Source organism: Xenopus tropicalis, chromosome 1 (assembly GCF_000004195.4).
Source record: "Xenopus tropicalis strain Nigerian chromosome 1, UCB_Xtro_10.0, whole genome shotgun sequence".
Taxonomy (NCBI): Eukaryota; Metazoa; Chordata; class Amphibia; order Anura; family Pipidae; genus Xenopus; species Xenopus tropicalis.
In genome coordinates this window covers 93934200-93958263 of record NC_030677.2, presented here as the reverse complement: position 1 = coordinate 93958263, position 24064 = coordinate 93934200, and the positions used below count along the sequence as shown (strand labels likewise).

Below are 24064 nucleotides of genomic sequence, written 5' to 3'. Positions count from 1 at the left end.
TAATTTATCAAGTTAGGCATTTTTACAATCAGGAAGAACTTTACTTGAAAATTGCAAAGCTGGTTATTATTCTTACTTTCTTCCTGTTAACACTAAAACGGCTTTGCAAAAGCTAAATGGACTTTCATAGTATCTGTGTAACTGAATAGTGCACCTCCCTCTCCTTCTCAGCCTTCTATTCAAAAGGAAATGGAGAATAATAGCTTTCTTTAATGAAAAAGGCATTAAGATCCATCCTCTTTATTTGTAAATGAACAAGTAGTTTTACCCGCAAATCCTTGTGATTGGAGTAGAAGCACAGAGTGTTTCCTAAAATTCCAGCCCAAAGCTTTGTAAATCCCTAAAAGCAATGCATGGAAAAAGGGATAAAACATTAAGATTTGATAAAATGTCATTCAGGATAAAATGAGGCATTGTTAAGTTTTTTTTTGTGTTCTTTTATGTCAGGACAGGAAATGATTGTATAAAATCTCAATACAGCAAAAGCACTTGGCAGTACTGAACAGTACTTTAAATAAGGGCTATACAGAGATAAAGGGCTCCATAATGGATTAGGGGCTTGTAGGCAAATAGGAAAGGGTTTTGCCAACTCTCCCTGGTAGAGGTCAAGTATTGAGAAGGAAAAATTAAGCTAGCCAAGTTAAAGAGCTGATAGGTTAAGCAATCCTCAGCATACTGTGAGCAATGAAAACCTAATCTGGCATTAGATAAAATAAGTTAAAAGAGCAAAACTCAGTTTTAAATGTTGCCTGACTCTTTGCTCCATAAACCATGCAATTCCTTTAAATGGGCTCAATCATAATATGTGTTACAACGTAACAAGTTAAAATATGCGTGAAAACAATAGGTGAAATTAAAAGAGAGACAGAGAAAAGCAGAAAAGACATATTTTTATAGTACTCAGTGCTTTTATGACTTCATTTTGCCTAAATCTCAATAAAATGATTTCTACATGAATAAAGCTTATTTCCCTAGCTGATAATTTCAGTCAGAGGGCTAGCACTGCAAGGCTGTTTAAAATGTTCAGAAAGGACGGTAGTAAGCATTACTAAAGCAAATTACATACCCTGTCATTTTTGTCTTTTTTATAAAGATATTCTTCGTAATAATGTTCAGGAGCAGGTGTCTTTGCTCTGGACATGGCTGGTAAGCAGGTGAACGAGTTGCAGGTAAGATTTCTTGACTGTAATGACTGCAGGTACTAGCTGCTTTACAGGAAGCTGGGTGTTGCCTTACATTCCAGTAATTTTTCTAAAGAGGGAGGTGAAACAACATGGAGTTTAACCACATGAGTACCAGAATTTATATTGTAGAAAAACATCTACTGATTCAGATAAGCATTAGTACAATGTAAGTCATTGCTCACACTTAACATTGCATGTCTGAGCTTATTTTTTTATTTAAAAAAAATCATATACATACAGGCATAAATACTGAAATTGCTAATTGACCAAAGTCAAGTCAGACAAAAAAAGAACTTATTTTGTGCTAAAAGTATCACTAAATGACCTGCCATTATTGGTCTGCAAATCCCATTCCTTGCCATCCCATAGTTCCCCTTCTTGCTACTCAAACAAACATACTCTAACACCCCCAATCTCCTGGTCACTTTTCACTGAGTTTTTTGCTCACTGTGGTGAAAGAGCTATTTTAAGTTCCTAGGATAAAGAAAGGTTCCTGGGCCCTGCAACCTTTGTAGTACATAATTTGACTCCCTGTCACGAGTTTTAAAAATGATTTTGTAGAATTTAAAATTCTAAATTATTTTTTTAGGTTCCTATGGCCAGAGGCTTGCTATTTCTGGCTACTCTTACTTAGTAAGATATGGTTAATGAAAAGGAATGATTAAAGTATAAAAAATTGTTAATGATTACAATTCTGGCACAGATCCACAAAGTTCAAATTATTGTCATTCACCAATCATTTACACTTTTACATTTTAGAATCATTGCTTACATTACCTCCTATTTCATGGCTACATTCCTCGTACAGTTACGAAGTAACAGTTATTGTCACACCAACACATAAGTTATTTGTTTTCAGATACTGCACGCAAGTTTCTCTCTTGTGCAATGAAGAGTTAAAAAGAATGTAAGAATAAAACTGTCCTAGCAATAAGAAAATAACCTTTAGACTAGGGAAATCCCCAAAGAGAAAAACACCATGCTTCCTGTATGCAGGCACATAGATTATAACTAACTGGATCCTGTGTATACAGTAATTGGCTGGTAGAATGTTCTTAAGCTTACCAAGGTTAACATTTTCTGATGGATGCCAATGTTTGTTCAATGAAATAGCAAGCATACTGTTTAACAGTCATGTACCTTATTTAAATAAAATAATGTCACAAAGCAGCTACATGGCACCATTTGCAAAGTAAAGTATCAAGAGGTGCTATGGGTGCGTGGGTTACTTCTGGGTACTCCAGTTTCCTCCCAAACTGACAGGTTACTTGGCTTATGACAAAATTGACCCTACTGTGTGTGAATGTGACAGGAACTTAGACTGTAAGCTTCATTGAGGCAGGGACTGACATGAATGCTGGATAAGGGGTTATTTATGACCGCAACTGCTGTGGGCTAAGTGCAAATTCCCATGTTTTTATAAGCACAATGCAGCATTTTCCCCATGAGTCCAGAATAATTGTAGTCAACAAGTGGAGATCAAGTGGCATCCAGGGCCTGATTTCTGGCGAGGTCACAAAGACCTAGGCCTAGGGCAGCACAAAAATGCCACCCAACTGCACCTAAATTTTGATAAAATACAGAGCACTGGGTGCTCTGTCCCCAGTGCTGCATATGTGGAATAAGTGGATGCGAATCTGCGCAATCCTCAGCGCGGGGAGGGGGCGGGGGATGGGGGTGGCCTCTGGGTGGCGTAGTTACAAATCTGGCATTGGATGCATCTGACCAAATAGGGGCTAATGTATTAAAACTGAAGCACTTTGACACGAAAGTCCAGTTGGTGCCATTTCCAGCATTTGGCATAGCTGCAAAAATTTGGAACAGAAAGCAGGAAGGCAGCAGCTTCATACACAACTTTATGGAAGTGCAGGGAGCAGACCTGGGTCAAGATATTTTGGCACCCAAAGGCAAATGCTTTAATCAGTGCAGTGGTCCTGCTTTACTATTATTTCAACCCATCCAAATTGAGATTACCAGCCCCCACTCCTGAAATAAAATGCAACTGCAGAGAAAACCACAGACACACTGACTGCACCAACAAGTCTGTCAACCACACCGGCATTGGCACTTCTTGCTGCCTATTCTGCTTGCTGCCTGAGTGACATCAGAAGCTGAACGCTAAAGATTTCCAAACTGAAAATCAGGGACAGAAGTTAATAAGTCATCACTGTGGTGGAAACACTGGGCCATGCCTTCTTTACATTTCTTTACATAAAAAGAAATATGAGTGTTTGACAGAGAGTTCCGCATTTTGAGTACATAAAGCAGAACTTATGTCACAACTACGTTACACCGAGATATTAGCCCCCAGATAAATTCCTGCCTATTGACTACCATAAGATACAGATATTTCACCATTTTGCAAAATGAAGATATGCATTCCCACAACTAGGGAAAGCAAATAGCAATGGTGTGTGTTTTAGACTGTGTATAATAAATTGGGTGATCTTACTCTACACCTTAAGATCATAATAAAGGTATTATAAGCCATATCTAGCCATAAAACTTCTTTCCCTGTTAAGGCTGTTATGTAGGGTATTGAATTTTTGCATACATTTATATTCCCATTCCTTTCGCTCATGTTGTGTTTTAAAGTTGCCCACTAGTATAATGACTCGAAGATCATCAGATCTGTTCTTCCAAAATTGATGTTGGTTATGTGGGAGGACATCCCCTGGTGTAGTGTTTCTCCAGTTTACCCCACATATAGCCCTGTAGCTGGGATAAGGTATACCACATTGGATGACTTGCAGGAGTATGATTCTTTTATTATGTGTTCCTGCTAGCCATGTGGTATAGGTACATGGCCTGTAGTGTAAAATGTGTGTGCAGGTTTTACACCTTGCTTGCTTGCAGACTGATGAGCCACTTTCTGCTGGAGCATTAATGGAGCTTCATACAATTTGTTTTTTAAGGTTTGGTGGTTGTCTTTATGCCAGTAGAGGTGGTTCAGGGAATATATTTTGCAGCCCATCATCAAACTGTATCATGGGTTGGAGTGTGTTCACGATTTTGCTTAAGGCCTCTAGGTGTGGTCTGTATGTAATAACAAGGGGGGCCTGGTTATTCTTTATGGTTTGTTTGTATTGGAGGAGTTTAACCTTGGGTATGGGGATAGCTCTTTTGATTTGGTTATCCATTGTTCTGGTGTTGTATCCCTGTTTGATGAGTTTTCTTAGGTGTTGATCTCTGTTTGGGGTGGAAACTGGCATTTCTATGTGCATCTGTCTGTAGGGTCAGAAGCGACAATATTACTAACCTTTATTTTGATAGTGGTGTCCAGGAAATTGATTTTTGTTTTTGAGTTACTTAATTTAAGCTTGATGATGGGGTGGAAATTGCTGTGGCTATTGTGGAAGATCCTCTTCACTTGCCATCCTGATTAACATGATGTCGTCAATATAGCAGATGTAAACGATTGGCTTAATGGCACAGGATGACAAAAATTCCTCCTCTAAATTGGCCATAAATAAATGTGAGTGTTGTAGAATGCCCATGGCACAACCCAAGTGTATCATTTGTAGGATTGGTTCAGCGGGTAAGCCTTGTTCTTGTAAGTACAACTAGCAGGCCTGTATTCCATCAGAATAGGAGATGATAGTGTACAATTCCTTAACATCCATTATTAAAGTGACAAGTTATTTTAGGCACAAACATTTTCCCACTTTGCTAGTGCGCCCTCCAACCTTTACCCTAGGCATGTGCTTTTAACCCTAGTTCCACCCTTGGCACAGAGTGCACATTGGCACAAGTAACTTTAATGGGTAGGGCTGCTACTTAAGTGGAGTAAAAGACAGAACAAATTGTTTATGTCCTTTTGATTTGTTTTTCCTGTTTTTTGCTCACTATAATTAGGATAAGTGGCAGCATGGTTAAAGGCCTGTGCACAGTTTGAATGTGAGCAAACTGTCAATCTAGAAGTAGCAGATTGCAGCGCTGAGATCAATTGACAGTTTTAAGAGGAGCCTCTTGCTCACTGGACAGGTCCTAGTTGGGCCAGGTAATGCTGATGTACAGAATAAGATCTAGGACAAAAAGGCAGTCAGTTGGGTAACAGAAAAAAAGCCTAGTGTGGGAAATCAGAAAAATACTTGTGCATCCCTGCTAGGGTTGAAAACTTTAATCAGTGACAATACCAGTCTTGGGTTTGGGGGTGGGCAGTGATGTTGCTGCGGGTGGGCAATGATGTAACATTATTGTAGAACTTCCAGTATATATTATCTGGCATTAATGCTTTTAATTAATTATTTAATTATTTAAAATGGAGGAAATTGCAATTATTTGTTATTTCTATATATTTATTAGGTATTATGTAATGTTATTATCTTATTTCATCCCTATGAACCTTGGCTTCTATTTTTCTGTTAGCACTGAATGTAATGGGTTAATGTTTTTGGGGTGGAGTTTATTGTTACATAGTTACATAGTTACATAGGGTTGAAAAAAGACCTGTGTCCATCAAGTTCAACCCATCCAAGTAAACCCAGCACACCTAACCCACACCTACCAATCTATACACTCACATACATAAACTATAAATACAACCACTAGTACTAACTGTAGATATTAGTATCACAATAGCCTTGGATATTCTGATTGATCAAGAACTCATCCAGGCCCCTCTTAAAGGCATTAACAGAATCTGCCATTACCACATCACTAGGAAGGGCATTCCATAACCTCACTGCCCTCACCGTGAAAAACCACCTACGCTGCTTCAAATGGAAGCTCCTTTCCTCTAATCTAAAGGGGTGACCTCTGGTGCGTTGATTGTTTTTATGGGAAAAAAGAACATCCCCCAACTGCCTATAATCCCCTCTAATGTACTTGTACAGAGTAATCATGTCCCCTCGCAAGCGCCTCTTTTCCAGAGAAAACAACCCCAACCTCGACAGTCTCACCTCATAGTTTAAATCTTCCATCCCCTTTACCAGTTTAGTTGCACGTCTCTGCACTCTCTCCAGCTCATTAATATCCTTCTTAAGGACTGGAGCCCAAAACTGCACTGCATAATCAAGGTGAGGCCTTACCAGGGACCTATAAAGGGGCAAAATTATGTTCTCATCCCTTGAGTCAATGCCCTTTTTTATACAAGACAGCACTTTATTTGCTTTAGTAACCACAGAATGACACTGCCTGGAATTAGACAACTTGTTATCAACAAAAACCCCTAGATCCTTCTCCATTAAGGATACCCCCAACACACTACCATTCAGTAGATAGTTTGCGTTTATATTATTTCTACCAAAGTGCATAACTTTGCACTTATCAACATTGAACCTCATTTTCCAGTTTGCTGCCCAGTTATCTAATTTTGTCAAATCGCTCTGCAAAGCGGCAGCATCCTGCATGGAACTTATAGTTTTGCACAATTTAGTCATCAGCAAAAATAGAAACAGTACTGTCTATGCCCACCTCCAGGTCATTAATAAACAAGTTAAACAGCAAAGGCCCAAGGACTGACCCCTGCGGTACTCCACTAACCACACTGGTCCAATTAGAAAATGTTCCATTTACAACCACTCTTTGTACTCTATCCTTCAGCCAGTTCTCTATCCAATTACAAATATTATGTTCTAGGCCAATATTCCTTAATTTGATCATTAACCTTCTGTGAGGTACTGTATCAAACGCTTTAGCAAAGTCCAAGTAGATGACATCAACTGCCATTCCAGCATCAAGGTTCCTACTCACCTCCTCATAAAAGGCAACTAAATTAGTCTGGCAAGATCTGTTACGCATAAAACCATGCTGGCACAAACTAATAGTATTGTGAACTGCAATGTATTCAAGTACCCTATCCCTTATTACCCCTTCCAAAAGTTTTCCTACTACTGATGTCAGACTAACAGGCCTATAGTTTTCAGGCTGAGAACGGGATCCCTTTTTAAATAACGGCACCACATTAGCAATCCGCCAGTCTCTCGGCACCATGCCAGACCTCAATGAATCCTGAAAAATTAAGTGAAGAGGTTTGGCAATCACAGCGCTCAGCCTTTAATTAGGAGGGTAGAGGGGGTGGTTGTTTGCTTTTGAAAAAGTGGCGGGACGCCACAAAATGCATCAAGGTTCTTTGATGTGTACTCTGTTTTTAATATAGATAATGAAGAATTATTTAAAATTATATTGGCGCAATTCCTAGTGCTCCGTAAATATTGTATGTTGTAAGGCTGTTGGGAATCCAGCAAGTGTAGCATGGGCCGGTAAGTGCTCCCACAACACACAACATTTAATATTTTTTTATTTAGTTGTCAATAAACGTTCTGTGTTTTCCATACGTGTTCCATGACATAAAGACAGAAATCAGACTTTCAACCCAATTTTAAACCCATCACCCAAAAATAGAAGGTAAATTAAAAAATGATAAAACATAAGAAATAAAGATTAATAGTGCCCTATTCTTGGCAACATTTTTTTTCCTGTCTTGATACTAAAAGTTACTTAACTATAACCCCAGAATGAATACTTAAACAACAGCTGGTTCATCATATTAAGTGGCATATAAAAGAAATTTACCAAACTGGAATGAATTTATTAATAAATAATGCAGCTCTAAGGGCAGTGGCAAACAGGGAGATTAGTCACCCATGATAACTCTCCCTGACAAGAATGTCAATCACCATTGTGAAGGTATACGCATCACTTCGGTTGCCCAAAGTTGCCTTGCAAGGAAACTTCGTAAAAGTTCGGAAAACCAAAGCGACGTGTATGCCATCCCACCAGCGATTTACATTCTTGCCAGTGGGATGGCATGTCTGGGAGATTAGTCACCCGCAATAGTGAAGCTTTATCGCGGGCTACTAATCTTCCCGTGTGCCACTGCCCTAAGGGTGAGGACACATGGAGATACTAGTAGCAGGTACTTGTCATGAATACTAAAATAGACAAATGCTGATCATTTACTGATAATTGTCTCTACGTGTGTTTCAGCAGAGGCAATTCGCAGTATTGTCTAAGGCAGGGAATTTTCTGGCATTTAGTAGCTGTGACAAGTTACTGCTACTAAGTAGCTTCTTGTGTCTTCACCCTAACTGTAACAGCAAGAAGTGTGGGAGTAAAAGACAAAACTTTATACAATAATTGGCAGATGTGACCTAACACGTGCCCTTGGTTTGTTTGTGTGCACCATGAATTTTATGATCCCAGCCTTAGTACATATAATTGCAGATTTCTATTTAGGATTATTTTAGGGCAGCGGTACACAGGGAGATTAGTCGCGGGCGACTAACCTCCCCACAATGCCATCCCACTGGCTAGAATGTAAATCGTTGTTGGGATGGCACACACAGCGCTGCAATGTCCCACATCGCAGCAACGCGGATGCCATCCCACCAGCGATTTACATTTTAGCCGGTGGGATGGGATTGCGGGGAGATTAGTCACCCGTGTCAACGAAGATTTGTTGTGGGCGTCTAATCTCCCCTTGTACCGCTGCCCTTATGGTACATACTATTAAAAAAGTATATTTTTATCAAAATGGTTGATTTAGATGAAGCAGGGTTTGACATACAAGTTATTTTCTGTGCTATATTTTTACAGAGACCTACATTGTAGTGGGGTATAGTTTTCCTATAAGGTTGTTTTTTCTGGAGACAAGGCACTTGCAATGAGACATGATTAACTCTATACAAGAGAAAGATGTTCATATATCCGGAATAAAGGAAAGTAAATGGTTCTTCACAGTATCCAGGTGATTTTAGTTAGTATTTTTAGATATATGTGAGTATATGTCACTTACAGTATATGTCAAAATAGAACATTTTGAAGATATGCTATGTGCAGGAGACTATAGATTAAAAACATAGATGATTAAACACAGAGTATTAATTAAGGTGTAGGTTCAAACCCATTAGTGGGCAATATACTTTGCATCTATCCCATGCCCAGTGCCAGAACATGCTGTCCTTTTGCCGGGTGGTCTTTTTTTGAGTGTTTCCTGCGCAAGGCACTAAGTCCAGTGCTCTGGAATGAAGGTACATTGCAGGTAAGATACATGGGGGATGATTCACTAAAGGTCGTTAACGCTTAACGCATAGTTTTATGCATTAAAAGGTATTCGATTATTAAGTACCAATTCATCAAAGTAATTTCGCATGCGTTACTACTCATATCGCATGTGCAAAAATCCTGATTATGTCTGTTATTTACATTGCATTGAGGTAATTATCGAATAGAAATAATACAAATGCATAATTCACAGACATATTTGAAGCGTTAAAAGCATAAAATGTGGCAATAATTACTGCAAAACTTACTAAACAAAATTGCAGCTGGTGATTGTCTGTGGTGACAAGATGGATTTTGCAGTCTGATTTTTTCAAGTATGTGATGGTCCTAGAGTGATGCATCCTCCAGTTTTCAGGGAAATGGTCATTTTCAGAACAGTAGTTTTCAGAAAGTAATGGTTACATGTGTGATAACGTGCACTAATATGGCATGTTACGAAATAACACATAAATATATTGCATGGTTTAAAATAACGCTTAAGAATATGTAATCGCTAGATAAATAACGACAATAACATCACTTCTAAATTAAGACAACTGTCCTTTTAGTGAATCGATTGTTAATTTTCAAAATATAAGAAGTGATAATATTTGTAACACGTGTTATAAATATCACTCGTTTTTTCGACCTGTTTTTTCCACCATTGCCCTATTTAGTCCCTATGCCATGTGAGCCTTATTATGTCCTGAAAGATTAGGAAGTTCACTGGGAGATTTTGTGAGAAAAAACATTAAGATATTAAATACATGGAAGAAATGTTACATAAGTCCTTTAAACAAAATTACTATATAACAGTTGTTGCAAGGTGAGAACCTTGCCCCAGAAGACAGTGGGGCTTATTTATCAACAGTGGACAAATTTGCCCATGGGCAGTAACCCATAGCAACCAATCAGTGATTACCTTTTTTCAACCAGCTGCAGGTAGAACAATGAGTGTAACAATTTGATTGGTTGCCCTGGGTAACTGCCCATGGGCAAATTTGCCCACTGTTGATAAATGAGCCCCAGTGAGTGGCCATTTACCAGGGGCAGCAAAAAGCCACCTTTGGTAACATTAAGACCTGAATTTTCTCAGAAAGATTAGCAAAACTGAAAAAAATTGCGTAATTTTTCAGAAGTAAATTTTTTGCAGAAAAATTTGCCAATGGTGAAACGTAGAATTTCGCTGCAAATCCATGGCTAGTGAAAAATTTTGCTCATCACTAGCAGCAGGATCATCTGTGGCCCCACCTCATTGACAACTAACATGCAAGTGGGAGGGCCTGGTGGACAGTTAAAGAAATGTCACCCACTATCACCCACCCCCTCCACAGTTACACCACTGCAACCCACTATCACCCAACCCCCTCCACAGTTACGCCACTGCAATCACTTGTTGAACCTATCTGCCATTACAACCACTTCATGGAGAGAATTCCACATCTTTAAATGCTGTGTAAAAGGTTAATGCAGTGGGATGGCTTGTGAGAAAGGGTACATTACATACCCAAAACATTGCTAATAACCATTCATATACCTTTTTTGTATTTACAATAGATGCACATGATTTTTAATACACTTTTTTGAGCGATTGCAAGTGCTACCTTTTCTGTTGAATTTGTATATACAGAGGGTATGTGTGTGTGTGTGTATAGAGAGAGAGACACACACCGAGTACCGCACACGACTTATATACAGAAAATATATATATAAATATACAGAAAATATATATAAATATACAGAAAAAAAGTTTTATTACAAAAAAACCAATGTTTCAAGCACAAACAGTGCTCTTCCTCAGGGACAAACCAACAGACTGAAAAGCAACAGAAACCAAACATTTAAACCCTAACCAAACAAATGTGATGCCAAAATCAGTCCTTGGTAACCATGGAAACCAATGTAAAACAGACAGTGTAAAGAGAAAGGAGAATTGTGAAATACATTATGAACATAATCTGAGGCACAGACTGATGTAGATCATATGTAACCAAACATATAAAGTGTTGAAAACTAATAACAAACTTATTAGGCTGAAAAGAAGCAAGGCAACAGCATTCAGTATAAATAAACTAATACTAAATAGGAGTGAGTAAAGCTCTGGATCATTAGGTGAACGAACACAGAAGTGTACCCGCATAACACAGCAATTCCACATCGCCACCCTAGCACCCGACCAGCGCACTTCTGGGTATGTTCACCTGACAATCCAGAGCTTAACTCACTTTGCTTTTTTGGTATTTTGGTAAAACCCCTTTGTGCAGGTGCCAGAACACATGGTGAAGCATGAAGAAGAGGACCTCTGTTACCTCTGAACTTGCAAGAATCCACAATTTTCTAAACCTTGATGCCCATCAATAGATATAGGAGGAGCAGAATCAGAAGAGAAGGCATTGTAGACCACAGATTTAAGGAGGGAGAGATGAAAAGAATTGCCTGCCTGCAATGTTTATCAGCCACCTTCTTCTGACACTCAGAAGCTTTCACAAGAGCTTGGTGAGCTCTGGACCAAATAGACTTAAAGTTATGAACAGCGACTTTAGCAGCAGGAACATCAGCTTTAAGTACAGAAGAAGGTAACATAGTAAGTTAGGTTGAAAAAAGACATCCATCCATCACGGTCAACCGTAATGCCTATATATAACCTGCCTAACTGCTAGTTGATCAAGAGGAAGGGAAAAACCCCATCTGAAGCCTCTCTAATTTGCTGCAGAGGGGAAAAAATTCTTTCCTGACTCCAAGATGGCAATCGGACCAGTCCCTGGATCAACTTGTACTAAGAGCTATCTTCCATAACCCTGTATTCCCTCAATTGTTAAAAAGCCATCCAGCCCCTTCTTAAAGCTATATAATGTATCAGCCAGTACGACTGGTTCAGGAAGGGAATGCCACAACTTCACAGCTCCCACAGTAAAAAATCCTTTCCGAATATTTAAACAGAACTTCCCTTCTTCTAAATGGAGCGGGTGCCCTCGTGTCAGTTGGAAGAACCTACTAGTAAATAAAGCATTAGAGAGGTTATTATATAATCCCCTCTTAACTGCCTCTTCTCCAGTGTAAACAAACCCAACTTGGCCAGTCTTTCTTCATAACTGAGACTTTCCATACCCTTTACCAGCTTAGTTATCCTTCTCTTGACCTTCTCTAATGCAATAATGTCCCATTTGAGCACTGGAGACCAAAACTGAACAGCATATTCTAGATGGGGCCTTACCAGCGCTCTGTAAAGGGGAAGAATAACCCCCTCCTCCCGTGAATCTATGTCCCTTTTAATACAGCTCAAAACCTTGTTTGCACTAGCAGCTCCTGCCTGGCATTGCCTGCTGCAGCCAAGTTTATTATCTACAAGAACTCCAAAGTCCTTCTCCATTATGGATTTGCCTAGTGCAAGTGGCTTGCATATCTTCACATCCCAGGTAGGACGAGAGGGTTCGAGCCATAGACACAGGAAAAAAGTTTCATGCCTGAGGTTATTATGAGCAAATTCAGCCCAGAGAAGTAGTAGAAGAAACTGTCCCAGGGCTTGATTGGATCTGTCAGTTTGCCCATTACTTTGTGAATGATAAGCCGAAGAGAATTCAGCCCAATCTACAATAAATCCATAAAAAATAAAGACAAAAAGGAACACCAAGAGCCCCAATAGTGTAATATGTTTTTACAAGGAGTAATGATAGAGTAAACAAATTAATACTCACAAGCCAGGGTTACCATTAGGCAACCACTGTATAGGCAGGTGGGGAGATTATCCTGACCCCACTCAGGAATAAGAAGTCGCTCTCTGTAGAAGGAAGAAAAATGGGGATGACACCCCTCCACTCGGGGTGGACTCGATATAATGATAAGACAAAACAGAGGCGCTAAAAGGATAAAATTAGCTAAAAACACTTAAAAACCCAATGGGTAATTCAGAGGAGGTAGTAGTGAACTTACCAGGCAGATACCAACAAAAGTGGTAATTTTCAATAATAATTTATTCACAACAATATTGCAACGCGTTTCGCAGGCTTTTCCTGCTTCATCAGGCAATGTAGAATTGCTCCTATTTAGTTGTTTTTTTGCTCTTATTCTACATTGCCTGATGAAGCAGGAAAAGCCTGCGAAACGCGTTGCAATATTGTTGTGAATAAATTATTATTGAAAATTACCACTTTTGTTGTTATCTGCCTGGAGGGGGTAAGTTCACTACTACCTCCTCTGAATTACCCATTGGGTTTTTAAGTGCTTTTAGCTAATTTTATCCTTTTGGCGCCTCTGTTTTGTCTTATCATTACAATAAATCCATGGAAATGTCAGACCTTGGCTGATTCGGAACATGCAAAGGATAAAGAAGACCACAGGGAAGAAAACGTGGAACTTTCTGTTCAGACAGAACATGCAGCAACAAATTGGGCAACATATTGGACGAGAGAAGACCACCAAAAATATCTAGAAATGAGGTTGAGTGATTTATAAAACCCTGGATGGCCAGCAATCTTAGAGGAATCACCCCATGAAAGAACTTGAGGCATACAATCCTGAGGTACAAAAGTCTTACCAGAAGGACACTCTGATGGAACTTCAAAAATAGGCTGAACTAGGGACACTGAAGCCACCAATTGCTCGGGGGAAAAATAACACGGCAAGGAGGGACTCTGGAAGTTTCTTTCCTATGATCTGTGAAAATACTAACTGGCTTCACAGATCCCTCTAACAGATGGTGCCACTCTTCCAAGGCTAACTTTATGGCTAGTAGTTCCAGGTTACCCATAACATAATTTCTTTCAGCAGGGGATAGTTTACGGGAGAAAAAGTCACAGGGATGCAGATGACCTTGAAACTTGTTTTGTTGACATACATAGCCCTCACTCAGAAGCATCAACTTTGAGGATGAACGGACGAGAAGTATGTGGATGAATTAAAACTGGAGTGGAAGCAAAAGCGTCCCTCAATGGTTCACAAGTCTTCTTGGAAGTCTCTGCGTGTGAGAGCTGTGATAGGAGCCACAATTTGAAAGAATCCCTTTATGAATCTCTGGTAAAAATTGGCAAAACCAAGGAAACGTTAAATATCTTTCGGTCCCACAGGTGTAGGCCAATCTAAAAATGCAGAAACCTTTGCTGGATCCATTTCAAAACCAGAAGGAGAGATGATAAAAAGGAATCTTAGTCTTGTGGAATTCACATTTCTCCAAAGAATATTCTCCCTATAGAGAGCCTGAGACCAGCATTCACATCACAACAAAGTAAGCATCAATTAACTATCCTGCTGCCCTGGAATCTAAAAGTGCTTGACAGGGAAAAGACTTGGAGGAATAGGATAAGGAAGCTGGGACAAAAATTCTTGAGATAGTTTTTCTAGTAGTGAAATTATTCTTCCTAGGGGAGACTCTCTACTTGAACCTAAATGGGAGCATTTCCCTTACATTAAGGCCTTCACGGGACAGGACTTGGTGACAGCTGACAGGTGACAGCTCTTCCTGCAGTATAAGCAGAGACCAGGGGCCCTCAAGTGAGTTCTCTCCCCTGGGGATAAACAAGTGGCCTCTAACTGCATGGGCTCATCAGACTGACTGCATGGAATCGAGGGCAGCTCAGACACAGCTGCAGAAGGAACTACAACTTTGTGGGTGCGGGATTTTTGAGATTGTCTCTCCTTTAATCTGGTGTCAAAGCCAATGACCAAGGATACAAGTTCTTCAAACCGGGGCGGTAGGTCTCTAGTGGCCAACTCCTCCTTAATATCATCATTAGAACCTTCCGAGAATGCCGCGACCAGGGTATCATTGTTCCAGGTGACATCAGCAGCCAGGGCGAAAATCTATGGCATATTCTGCAGCAGAAGGGAAATCTTAATGAGGCGAACTGAAGCACTGACCTTACAACACAACACAAAAATCCTGCAGAATGTGGAGATGTACAAGGGGATTGTCTCGTTCCCAAAGTAGTGATGCCCAGGCAAGAGCTATACTGTAAAGTAGGGTTATGATATATTCCACCTTGGACTTCTCTGTAGGAAACGTCTAAGGGGTTAGGTGAAACAGAATGAGACACTGAAATAGATCATCCATGCACATAGTTTTCAACTCCCCTTTATCTTACAATCAATTCCATATTCACATTTTTGTAGCTATTCTGCAATAACACCAACAATTTAAAAGCTGAACTACAAGCCTGGGAGATGCTATATAGATCTGGGAATAAGGGATCTAATTGTGAACATGCAGAGCATCTGATTTAAAAACAAGAGTCATGATGCATTAAGATGGAAGACCGGAAAACCAAGTTTGTTCCAAACTTTACACCTAGTACAGTTATAGGACACAGGTCCTATAACTGTACTAGGTGTAAAGTTTGGAACAAACTTTACTTTGAATGCTCAAGACCTGGGGTTTTCGTAATATGGATCTCCATACCTTTAGTCTACTAAAAAATAATTTAAACATTAAATAAACCCTATAGGATTGTTTTCCCTCCAACAATTAGGAGGGATTCATTGTATTCATTGTATCTTAGTTGGGATCATGTACTGTTTTATTATTATAGAGAAAAAGCAAAACATTCTTAAAAATCTGAATTATTTTATTAAAATTGAGTCTATGGGAGATGATTTTCCCATAATTTTGAACTTTCTGGATAAAGGGTTTCCAGATAAGGGATCCAATACCTGTAGCAGACAAGTGAGTAAAGCCATCTAGAGATATTGGCCCATTATACAGATGGATGCCAAAAATGTGCTTACAGAAGAAGAAATTGTTTAAAAAGCTGTTGGGTATTTGCATACTATAAGTAAAGTCCCTTTGAGTTGGTTACCAGGAGTGAGAAATGGCTATTATCATTGCTCTGAATGCCACACGTGGGTTTTTACTCACTGGATCAACATTTATACATCTACACAGTGGCAGGAGATTTGAGATTGAATTTAGATTGAACTGTCTGTTGGGCTATGTTATTTATTTAGTTGTCTACCCATGCAGGATATACTATGTTAAGAAATGTGCAACCACTTTCAGCTATACATGAACTATCTTTACTGGAAAAGCAGACACTCCATTTGCCTAACATTGCTTAGTGAAGGGACATAAACTCTGTATGTGGCATGTAGGGGCCCCAAAGTGAACAAACCCCCCCCATATGATCTATCATTTCTGTCATTTCAACTCCAGAAAAATCAACACATTTACATCATACATATTTACATATTTTTGGAAAGTACACATTCTCCCGAATCTAAAATGGGTATCCATGTCTTTCTACTCCAAAGTACCAAGCCACACAGCTTTTCTAAATGTAGCAATTTTGATGACATTTCCAAAAATCCCCACAAAGCTTCCACTTTGCAACATCTTATCTCCCACATAGCATTAGGTACCAAGATAAAACACCCTAAATTTGAACACCAGGGGCCCACTGAACAGTTTGACACCCAATATGTATAGGTTTACCCAAATATGTGGCATGTAGGGGCCCCAATGGGAACATACCCCCATATGATCTGTCATTTCAGCTCCTGCAAAATCAACACATTTACACCCTTTATGTGGGATAATGCTACAAAAATGTACACAAATAAGTCACACGACAGTGGGTCAGAATATCTGATCCAATAATCACGCTGTCAAAATAAGCAGTTTTTAGGGAAAAGAAACTAAAAACAAAGTGGTTAAAAAAAAGTGTTTGTGTATACATGTGTGTACATGTGTAAAAGTTGTGTGACAGTTGTGTAAGTGTGTATATTAGTGTATATAAGTGTATATAAGTGTGCAAAATGAACATAAAAAAACTGCTAAATTGTGTGCTGTAAGTGTGTGTAAGTGCAAAAAAAAACCCCCACCTTACCTGTCCTGAAGCAGGGATCGCAGTACTGGTCCTCCTGCTGAAGTCCTCATCCGTGGGCTGGTGCTTGGGGGGGAAGCAGGAAGCAAAGACAAAGCAGCAGACTGTGGCGATCACGGGCCGACATGACAGACTCCCTGGCTCTTTGCCCAGAAGGCTGTCATCGCTAAAAACTCTCATGCCTCTTCTGTAGAGAGTATCTTTATCTGCCAAACAACGTACGGCGCGCATTGTTGGCAGATAAAGCCTTTTATTGCAACGACGTACGCCATACGTCATTGGCAGTAAAAGGGTTAAAGAGAAAAAAACAAAACATTAATATGATAACTTAAGGCTATTCCTATTATCTCCCAGCCTAACCTATCATTATAATTTGCCTAATATCCCCTCATTAACATACAAGTCAATAAAACACAATGGGGTTGATTCACTAAAGTGCGATAAATTTTATCGCACTTTTTTTGCGTTAAATAATTCGCGACAATTAGCGCGCGATTCACAACAGTATTACCGCGTGTGTTAAGTCGCGTATCGCATGTGTTAAATTTCGTGCTACCGCATGCGTTAGTTTTAACGCATGCGATAATTTTCGCGCAGAAATGCATACGAACGCATGATTCACAAACACCAATTGCATTGGTCTAATTAACACCTACTTCAGGCAGGCGATAATTATAGAAAAGTACAGTTAATGAGGTTTTGGCAATAAAATATTTATTGAAGTATGTGTTCTTTTAAGGATTTTTACTAAAGTCTTGGCATGTATGTAATTTCGCTACTATAGCGGTAAATATTTAGTCGCCATAATATGCAGTACTATAGCGGTAAATATTTAGTCGCCATAATATGCAGTACTATAGCGGTAAATATTTAGTTGCCATAATATGCAGTACTATAGCGGTAAATATTTAGTCGCCATAATATACAGTACTATAGCGGTAAATATTTAGTCGCCATAATATGCAGTACTATAGCGGTAAATATTTAGTCACCATAATATGCAGTACTATAGCGGTAAATATTTAGTTGCCATAAATACATTACTAGGTATATTTTGGCGACTCATTTGTCGCGACTTTGTAATCTCGCGACTTGCGGACATTTTGTAGCGACTTTGTAATCTCGTGACATGTGCGACTTGCAGCCATTTTGTGTCATTGAGCCTGCAGTCAGACAGAGAGGAGCATCATGCCTGGGGTTTCTGAGCTGCTACCGGGGGAGAGGCGCTATATTATTCAGTGTTTCCTGCGCTCACAATATGACAGGTTGCCGCTGGGGCCCATAGGGGTCCATGAGAGGAAGAGGACTATCCTGCTCAACATAATAGAGGGGTTGAGCAGGGGCTTCGACCTGGATATGGACCTCCGCCTGCTCCAGCGGATTTGGTCAGACCTCAAGCACAGGAACATTGAGGAAATAGCAGAAATTGATGAAGGTAATTATTGTACTTTAATATGGTTTTACACAATACATTTCTTAAAAGATTTAGCAAGTAATTTGAACTAAAAAAAAATGTAAGAAATATATATTCTATATATATATATATAGGAGAAAATTATTTCATACTTACCGAAATTTTCTTTTCCTGGCCATCCTCCCCATCAACATGAAAAACTGATGGGTTAATTCCCTGCTGTTCCCAGCCTGGACAGAGGAAATAGTTAATTTTCAGAGGCTATAAAGCCCACCCCCTCCTGATTCACAATAGTCTATTATAAAGCCAAAATAGGGTGGGCATGTTGACGGGGAGGATGGCCAGGAAAAGAAAATTTCGGTAAGTATGAAATAGTTTTCTCCTTTCCTGGCCATCCCCCGTCAACATGAAAAACTGATGGGTTATACCCAAGCAATCAGAAAAAAAGGGAGGGAGAATAGTCATGGCCAAAAATTTATTTTGCAGAACAAACTGAAAAAAGAACAGACTGCCCGAACTGGGCTTGAGAAGAGGAAAGAACATCTAATTTATAGTGTTTTATAAATGTATTAGGAGTAACCCAGGTTGCTGCCCTACAGATCGCTTCAGAAGACATCCCTGCCTCCCCTGCCCAAGAGGTCACCACGCTCCTAGTGGAATGTGCCTTGACTCCCTCAGGTAGTGAACTGCCCTGCTCCTTATAGGCCTTCAATATGATCTTGACCACCCAGGAACTTAGAGTAGCTTTAGAGGCAGATTCTCCTTTTCTCCTTCCTGCTGGAACGATGAACAACTTTCTGGATTTTCTAATACCTTCCGTTCTCTTGATATAAATATTTAAACACCTTCTGACATCCAGAGCAGAGAATTTCTCCTGTGAGGGTTGAGAAGGTTCAAACGAAGGTAAAATAATAGGTTCATTAATGTGAAACTTAGAAATGACTTTCGGTAGAAAACTGAGGATAGGTCTGAGAACCACTTTCTTCTCATGAAAGACTGTATACGGAGGGTCAGCTGAAAGAGCCTGTAACTCACTGATTCGTTGGGCCGATGTGAGGGCTACCAGAAAAAATGTTTTCAGTGTTAACCACCATAGTGTAATCTTTTCTAGAGGCTCGAAAGGTTTAGCAGAGAGAAATTCCAAAACTAATGGAACTAGTGAAACTAATCCCAAGTCGGCTGGACTGGCTTGATAGGAGGTCGAATTCTGAGGACTGCCTTGAAGAATCTTTCTATCAAAGGATCTTTCGCCCACCTCACCTCCAGAATAGCTGACAAGGCCGACACCTGACCCTTCAGGGTGCTTATACTTAAACCCTTCTGAAGTCCCTCCTGAAGGAACTCTAAAATGTCCACTACAGAAGGAGTTAACGGATTAATCAGCTTCTTAGAAGCCCAGGAACAGAAAACTTTCCAAACTTTGTGGTACTTCGACATGGTACTATTCCCTCTAGCCTTGACAAGCGTGTCAATAACTGGGTCTGAACATCCACATTTCTTTAGGACCCACCTCTCAGCCTCCAGGCCGCTAGCTTGAGGCTCACCGGATTTGGGTGCCTCCACCTGCCCTGAAAGAGGAGGTCCCTGACATTCGGAAGTGGTAGAGGGTCCGTCACTAGCAAACGCCTCAAGAGCAGATACCAAGGTCTCCTCGGCCAATCCGGGAGAATAGCGATGACCTCCATCCTGGTTACTAGGATTTTCTTCAGGACCCTCAATATAATCGGGACTGGAGGGAAGATATAAGCGAATAGGCTCTCCCAACTCTGGGAGAAGGCATCCACTGCTGCTGCACCTGGACAAGGGGCTCTGGAGAAGAAGATCGGAAGTTTGCAGTTCAGATGTGTTGCCATCAGGTCCACTTGTGGGCAGCCCCAAATAGACACTAGCCAGCTGAAGATCTTCTGGTCCAACTTCCACTCCCACTTGGGTAGGAGATGTCTGCTTAAATAGTCTGCTTCTACATTCTGAGCTCCCGGGACATGGTGAGCAGTCAGGTCTAGAAGGTGATTCTGTGCCCATTCCATAATTGGGGCTGTCTCCCTGAATAAGGTCTTGCTCCTCTTTCCCCCTTGGCCTCTGATGTATGCTACAGCTGCAGCATTGTCCGTTCTGATTCTCACCGCAGAACCCAGAAGGACCACCTTGAAGGATAGGAGTGCCTGAAATATTGCTCTGAGTTCCAGAACATTTGAAGGAGTCTCGGACAGATCCTCTGACCAACTTCCCTGAGCATAAAGGTCTAGGAGATGAGCTCCCCAACCTATACCTGAGGCATCCGTGAATATCTCTATCCACGGCGGCTCCTCTAGGGGAAAGCCCCTCCGAAGGTTGCTGGATACTTTCCACCACTCTAGATGCTTCCTGCAATCCCTGGTGATTCGGATATTCTGTGACCAATTCTGAGCCACCGAATTCCACTGCCTCAGGAAGGATAGCTGGATAGGCCTCATTCTCCATTTGGCCCATTTGACGAGGCCTATGGTTGATGTTAGGAGGCCTAAAAGACTCATAAATTTCCTGGCGGTTGTGAACTGAAACTGCTGAAACTGAGAGATCTTGTGAGCGATATGATGAATCTTCTGTAATGGGAGAGAGACAAAGCCCAGGAGAGTGTCGATCTGGGCTCCAAGATATATCATCCTCTGCGAAGGAGAGATCTGGCTTTTTGCCATATTTATAATCCAACCAAATCTTTGCAACATCTCTTTGGTTCTCTCGAGGTTGGCTTGTAGTATCCTTGGATGTCTTGTGTGGGGGTTCACTCGCTGGTAGGCTGCAAATGAGGCAACTTCACACACCAAGACCGGTGTAAGGGCTTCCTGCCCGCGTTTATTTTTCAGCGGCTGCAGAAGTTTCCCCTCGCAGGGGGTATAAAACAACAGTTTGAACAGAAATATCAAGCCTCCTGGCTAACACAAAAATAAATGTTTCTCTTTCTCCTGAAGCTGAGCAAATCCAGCAGCGTGTCTCTCTCTCACACACACAGGCTCATCAGCCCCCTGCACAGCTTCAGGTGTACTACAAATAGGCCTAGGGCCTCCTGAAAACCTGGCCTATGGATTTGGGAATCCACCCACCCTGCTCTTGCGGATTCCCAGTAAGACCAGCCCCGGATCAACAATTTAAAAAACTGCAGAGAAACAAAGTGTTTCTATGCCCCAAAACACTGCTGGTCTCACCTCAGTAAAAATGTCTGAGAATCCGTGGCCCAACATACCTGTTGTCAATCACTTTTCCCCAGGAAACCGGGGACCTTTTTGTCACCATACCACACTTGCTACTAAGAGTAAATCGTTTAGGTAATGGTAAATTTCTATGTTCTCCCGCCTTAGCTTGACAACAAGAATCTTGGTAAAAATCCTGGGTGAAGTGGTGAGGCCAAAAGGAAGACAACGAAATTGGTAGTGTTGATTTTGAAGCGAGAACCGTAGAAACTTTTGATGCTGCAAGGCTATGGGAACGTGAAAATAAGCGTCTTTTAAATCTAGCGATGCTAGCCAGTCTCCTGGGTGAACAACAGCTTTTATTGTGGATATGGTCTCCATTTTGAAAGTTTGTTGCTTCAAAAACTTGTTTAACTTCCTGAGGTCTAGAATGGGACGCAGGTCGCCCGTAACCTTTGTAACTAAGAAGAGGGGGGAATAAAAACCTCTTCTTTCTTCTTGGGATGGAACCATAGAAATTGCTTGTTTTAACAGGAGTTCTTGAACATACTGAAAAAGAACTTGTCTTTTTTCTGACTCTCGAGGTATGGTAGTAGAAATGAAATGGTCTACGGTAGGTTTCTGCTGAAATTCCAAACGGTAGCCTCTTTGGATTGTAGTTACGACCCATGAGTCGTGAATCTCTTTTGCCCAAACCTCTCGAAAGGAAAACAATCTTGCTCCTACAGGAGGATGGACGGAGAGACCGTCATTGAGGTTTGGGAGAGGGCTTAGGAGATCTAGACACCTTGACTCTGGGTTTAAAGGAGCTTTGTCCCGAACGCCAGGTAGGATTCCTGTACTCTCTTCCGAATCGGAAAGTTCTTGGCTCATCCCTTCTTCTGGAGGTGGCATCTGGCCCTTGTCTTTTGGAATTGTCACGAAATCGTTTAGTTTGAGGAAGGAAAGTACTTTTCCCCCCAGAGGATTTGGAAATAATGTCATCCAACGCCTTCCCAAACAATCTATTGCCTTCATAAGGGATCTTACACAAAGAATTCTTAGAGGTTGTGTCGGCAAACCAAGATCTTAGCCAAAGGGCCCTACGGGCCGCGACGCCAAAGGACATGGAACGAGCAGATAGTTGAACTAGGTCTAAAGAGGCTTGGAGACAAAAATTTGAAGCTAACTTGAAGTCTTGCAATCCCTCCAAGATTTCTTCTCTAGAAATTCAATCTTTAACGGCTTGTTTCAAATTTTCAGCCCATAACGAAAGAGCTTTCGTAACTGAAACTAAAGCAACTGCGGGCTTACAGGCTGCACCAGATGATAAATAACATTTCTTTAATTCTGTCTCTATGCGGCGATCCATAGGATGCTTCAAAGCTGAGACGTCATCTATCGGTAGTGCTGTCTTTTTAGACAGTCTTGCTACTGGAGCATCAACAGAAGGGGGAGTATTCCAGATTTCATTCATATCATCTGAGAAGGGATATAATCTCTCCACACGTTTCTCTACTGGAATCCTCTTAGATACCTTGGTCCACTCTTCCCGGACCAGATCTTGTACCTCCTTATGAATAGGGAATACTGTGTTTTTCTTTTTTGAAAAAAGAACAGAAGTGGTTGGAGACTCCTCCACATTAAGGGTGCGTTTAATTGCTCTGATAAGAAAATGCAGATGCTTCATATCAAAAACTGAGACTTCCTCCCCTGTCTCCTCGTCCTCAGATGAAGAAAGATCTTCAGATGAAATTTCTTGAATAGAGGATTCCTTATTAGAAACTGACAGGTCTGCAGAAGAGAGTACTGTCTCTTTAAGAGTTTGCGATACTGCACTTTTAATCCAAAGCATTAAAGACTGTTGGTCAGGAAATGCAACAGAGGTAGATGGAGTAGCAGGCTCCTGCAGGGGCTCTTTAGAGGTAGAGGCATCCAGCTCTTTCGACAGGTATTCAGAAAAACAATCACCACAAATTCTTTTATCTTTCATGGCTGGCTTATGGCAAGCCTTACAGCGCTTTTCCTCTAGTCTATACTTCTTCCTGCCAGGTTCTTCAGAAGGGGCAGAACCACTAAAACAAAGGGATAGAGGAAACCATAAGTATATGGAGCGCTATAACTAGTTAGTTAGTTAGTTAGTTAGTTAGGGTTCTTTTCGCAGAGAATGAGAAATAAAAAAGTACTCACTTAGCTGATTTGGGAGCGGCTCTTTTAGTGGCAGCCGGATCCATACTTGCAAACAGGCAGCAACTAGGGCGAAAGTGGATCGGCGCCAAACAATTTTAAATCTCCTGCTAGTCGGCGCGTGATGACGTCATCGCGCGAGAGAGACACGCGCACACAGCGCGAAGAGGAGCCGCAACCTGCAGCTACAATACCCCGGCCGCACAGGGTCCCCTCCCAGACAATGCAGTTGCCGTATAGGGAGCAGGCTACGGGCAGAGAGAACCCTTAAGAACATGCCCGGTCATCTGAAGAGTGAGTAATCAGCAAAACATAAAAAAGTAAAAAAGTAAAAAA

The 24064-nt window shown here is 40.8% G+C and overlaps 1 protein-coding gene across 3 annotated transcripts in view; it reads right to left on the bottom strand.

The window, feature by feature from the left end:
- stap2 (signal transducing adaptor family member 2) overlaps positions 1-24064 on the bottom strand; it is a 37027-nt gene extending 12963 nt beyond the window's left edge. The window contains exons 1-3 of one of the 3 annotated variants that reach the window (XM_012954925.3): positions 23732-24064; positions 1067-1251; positions 269-340 (exon numbers count right to left, since the gene is read on the bottom strand). In XM_012954925.3, the coding sequence (XP_012810379.1) occupies positions 269-340; positions 1067-1141 (147 nt within the window). In that variant the 5' untranslated portion in view covers positions 1142-1251; positions 23732-24064. Of the gene's footprint in view, positions 1-268; positions 341-1066; positions 1252-1961; positions 2044-23731 lie in introns of those variants that run through there. The other 2 variants (XM_004911045.4, XM_012954930.2) reach the window with 2 other exon arrangements.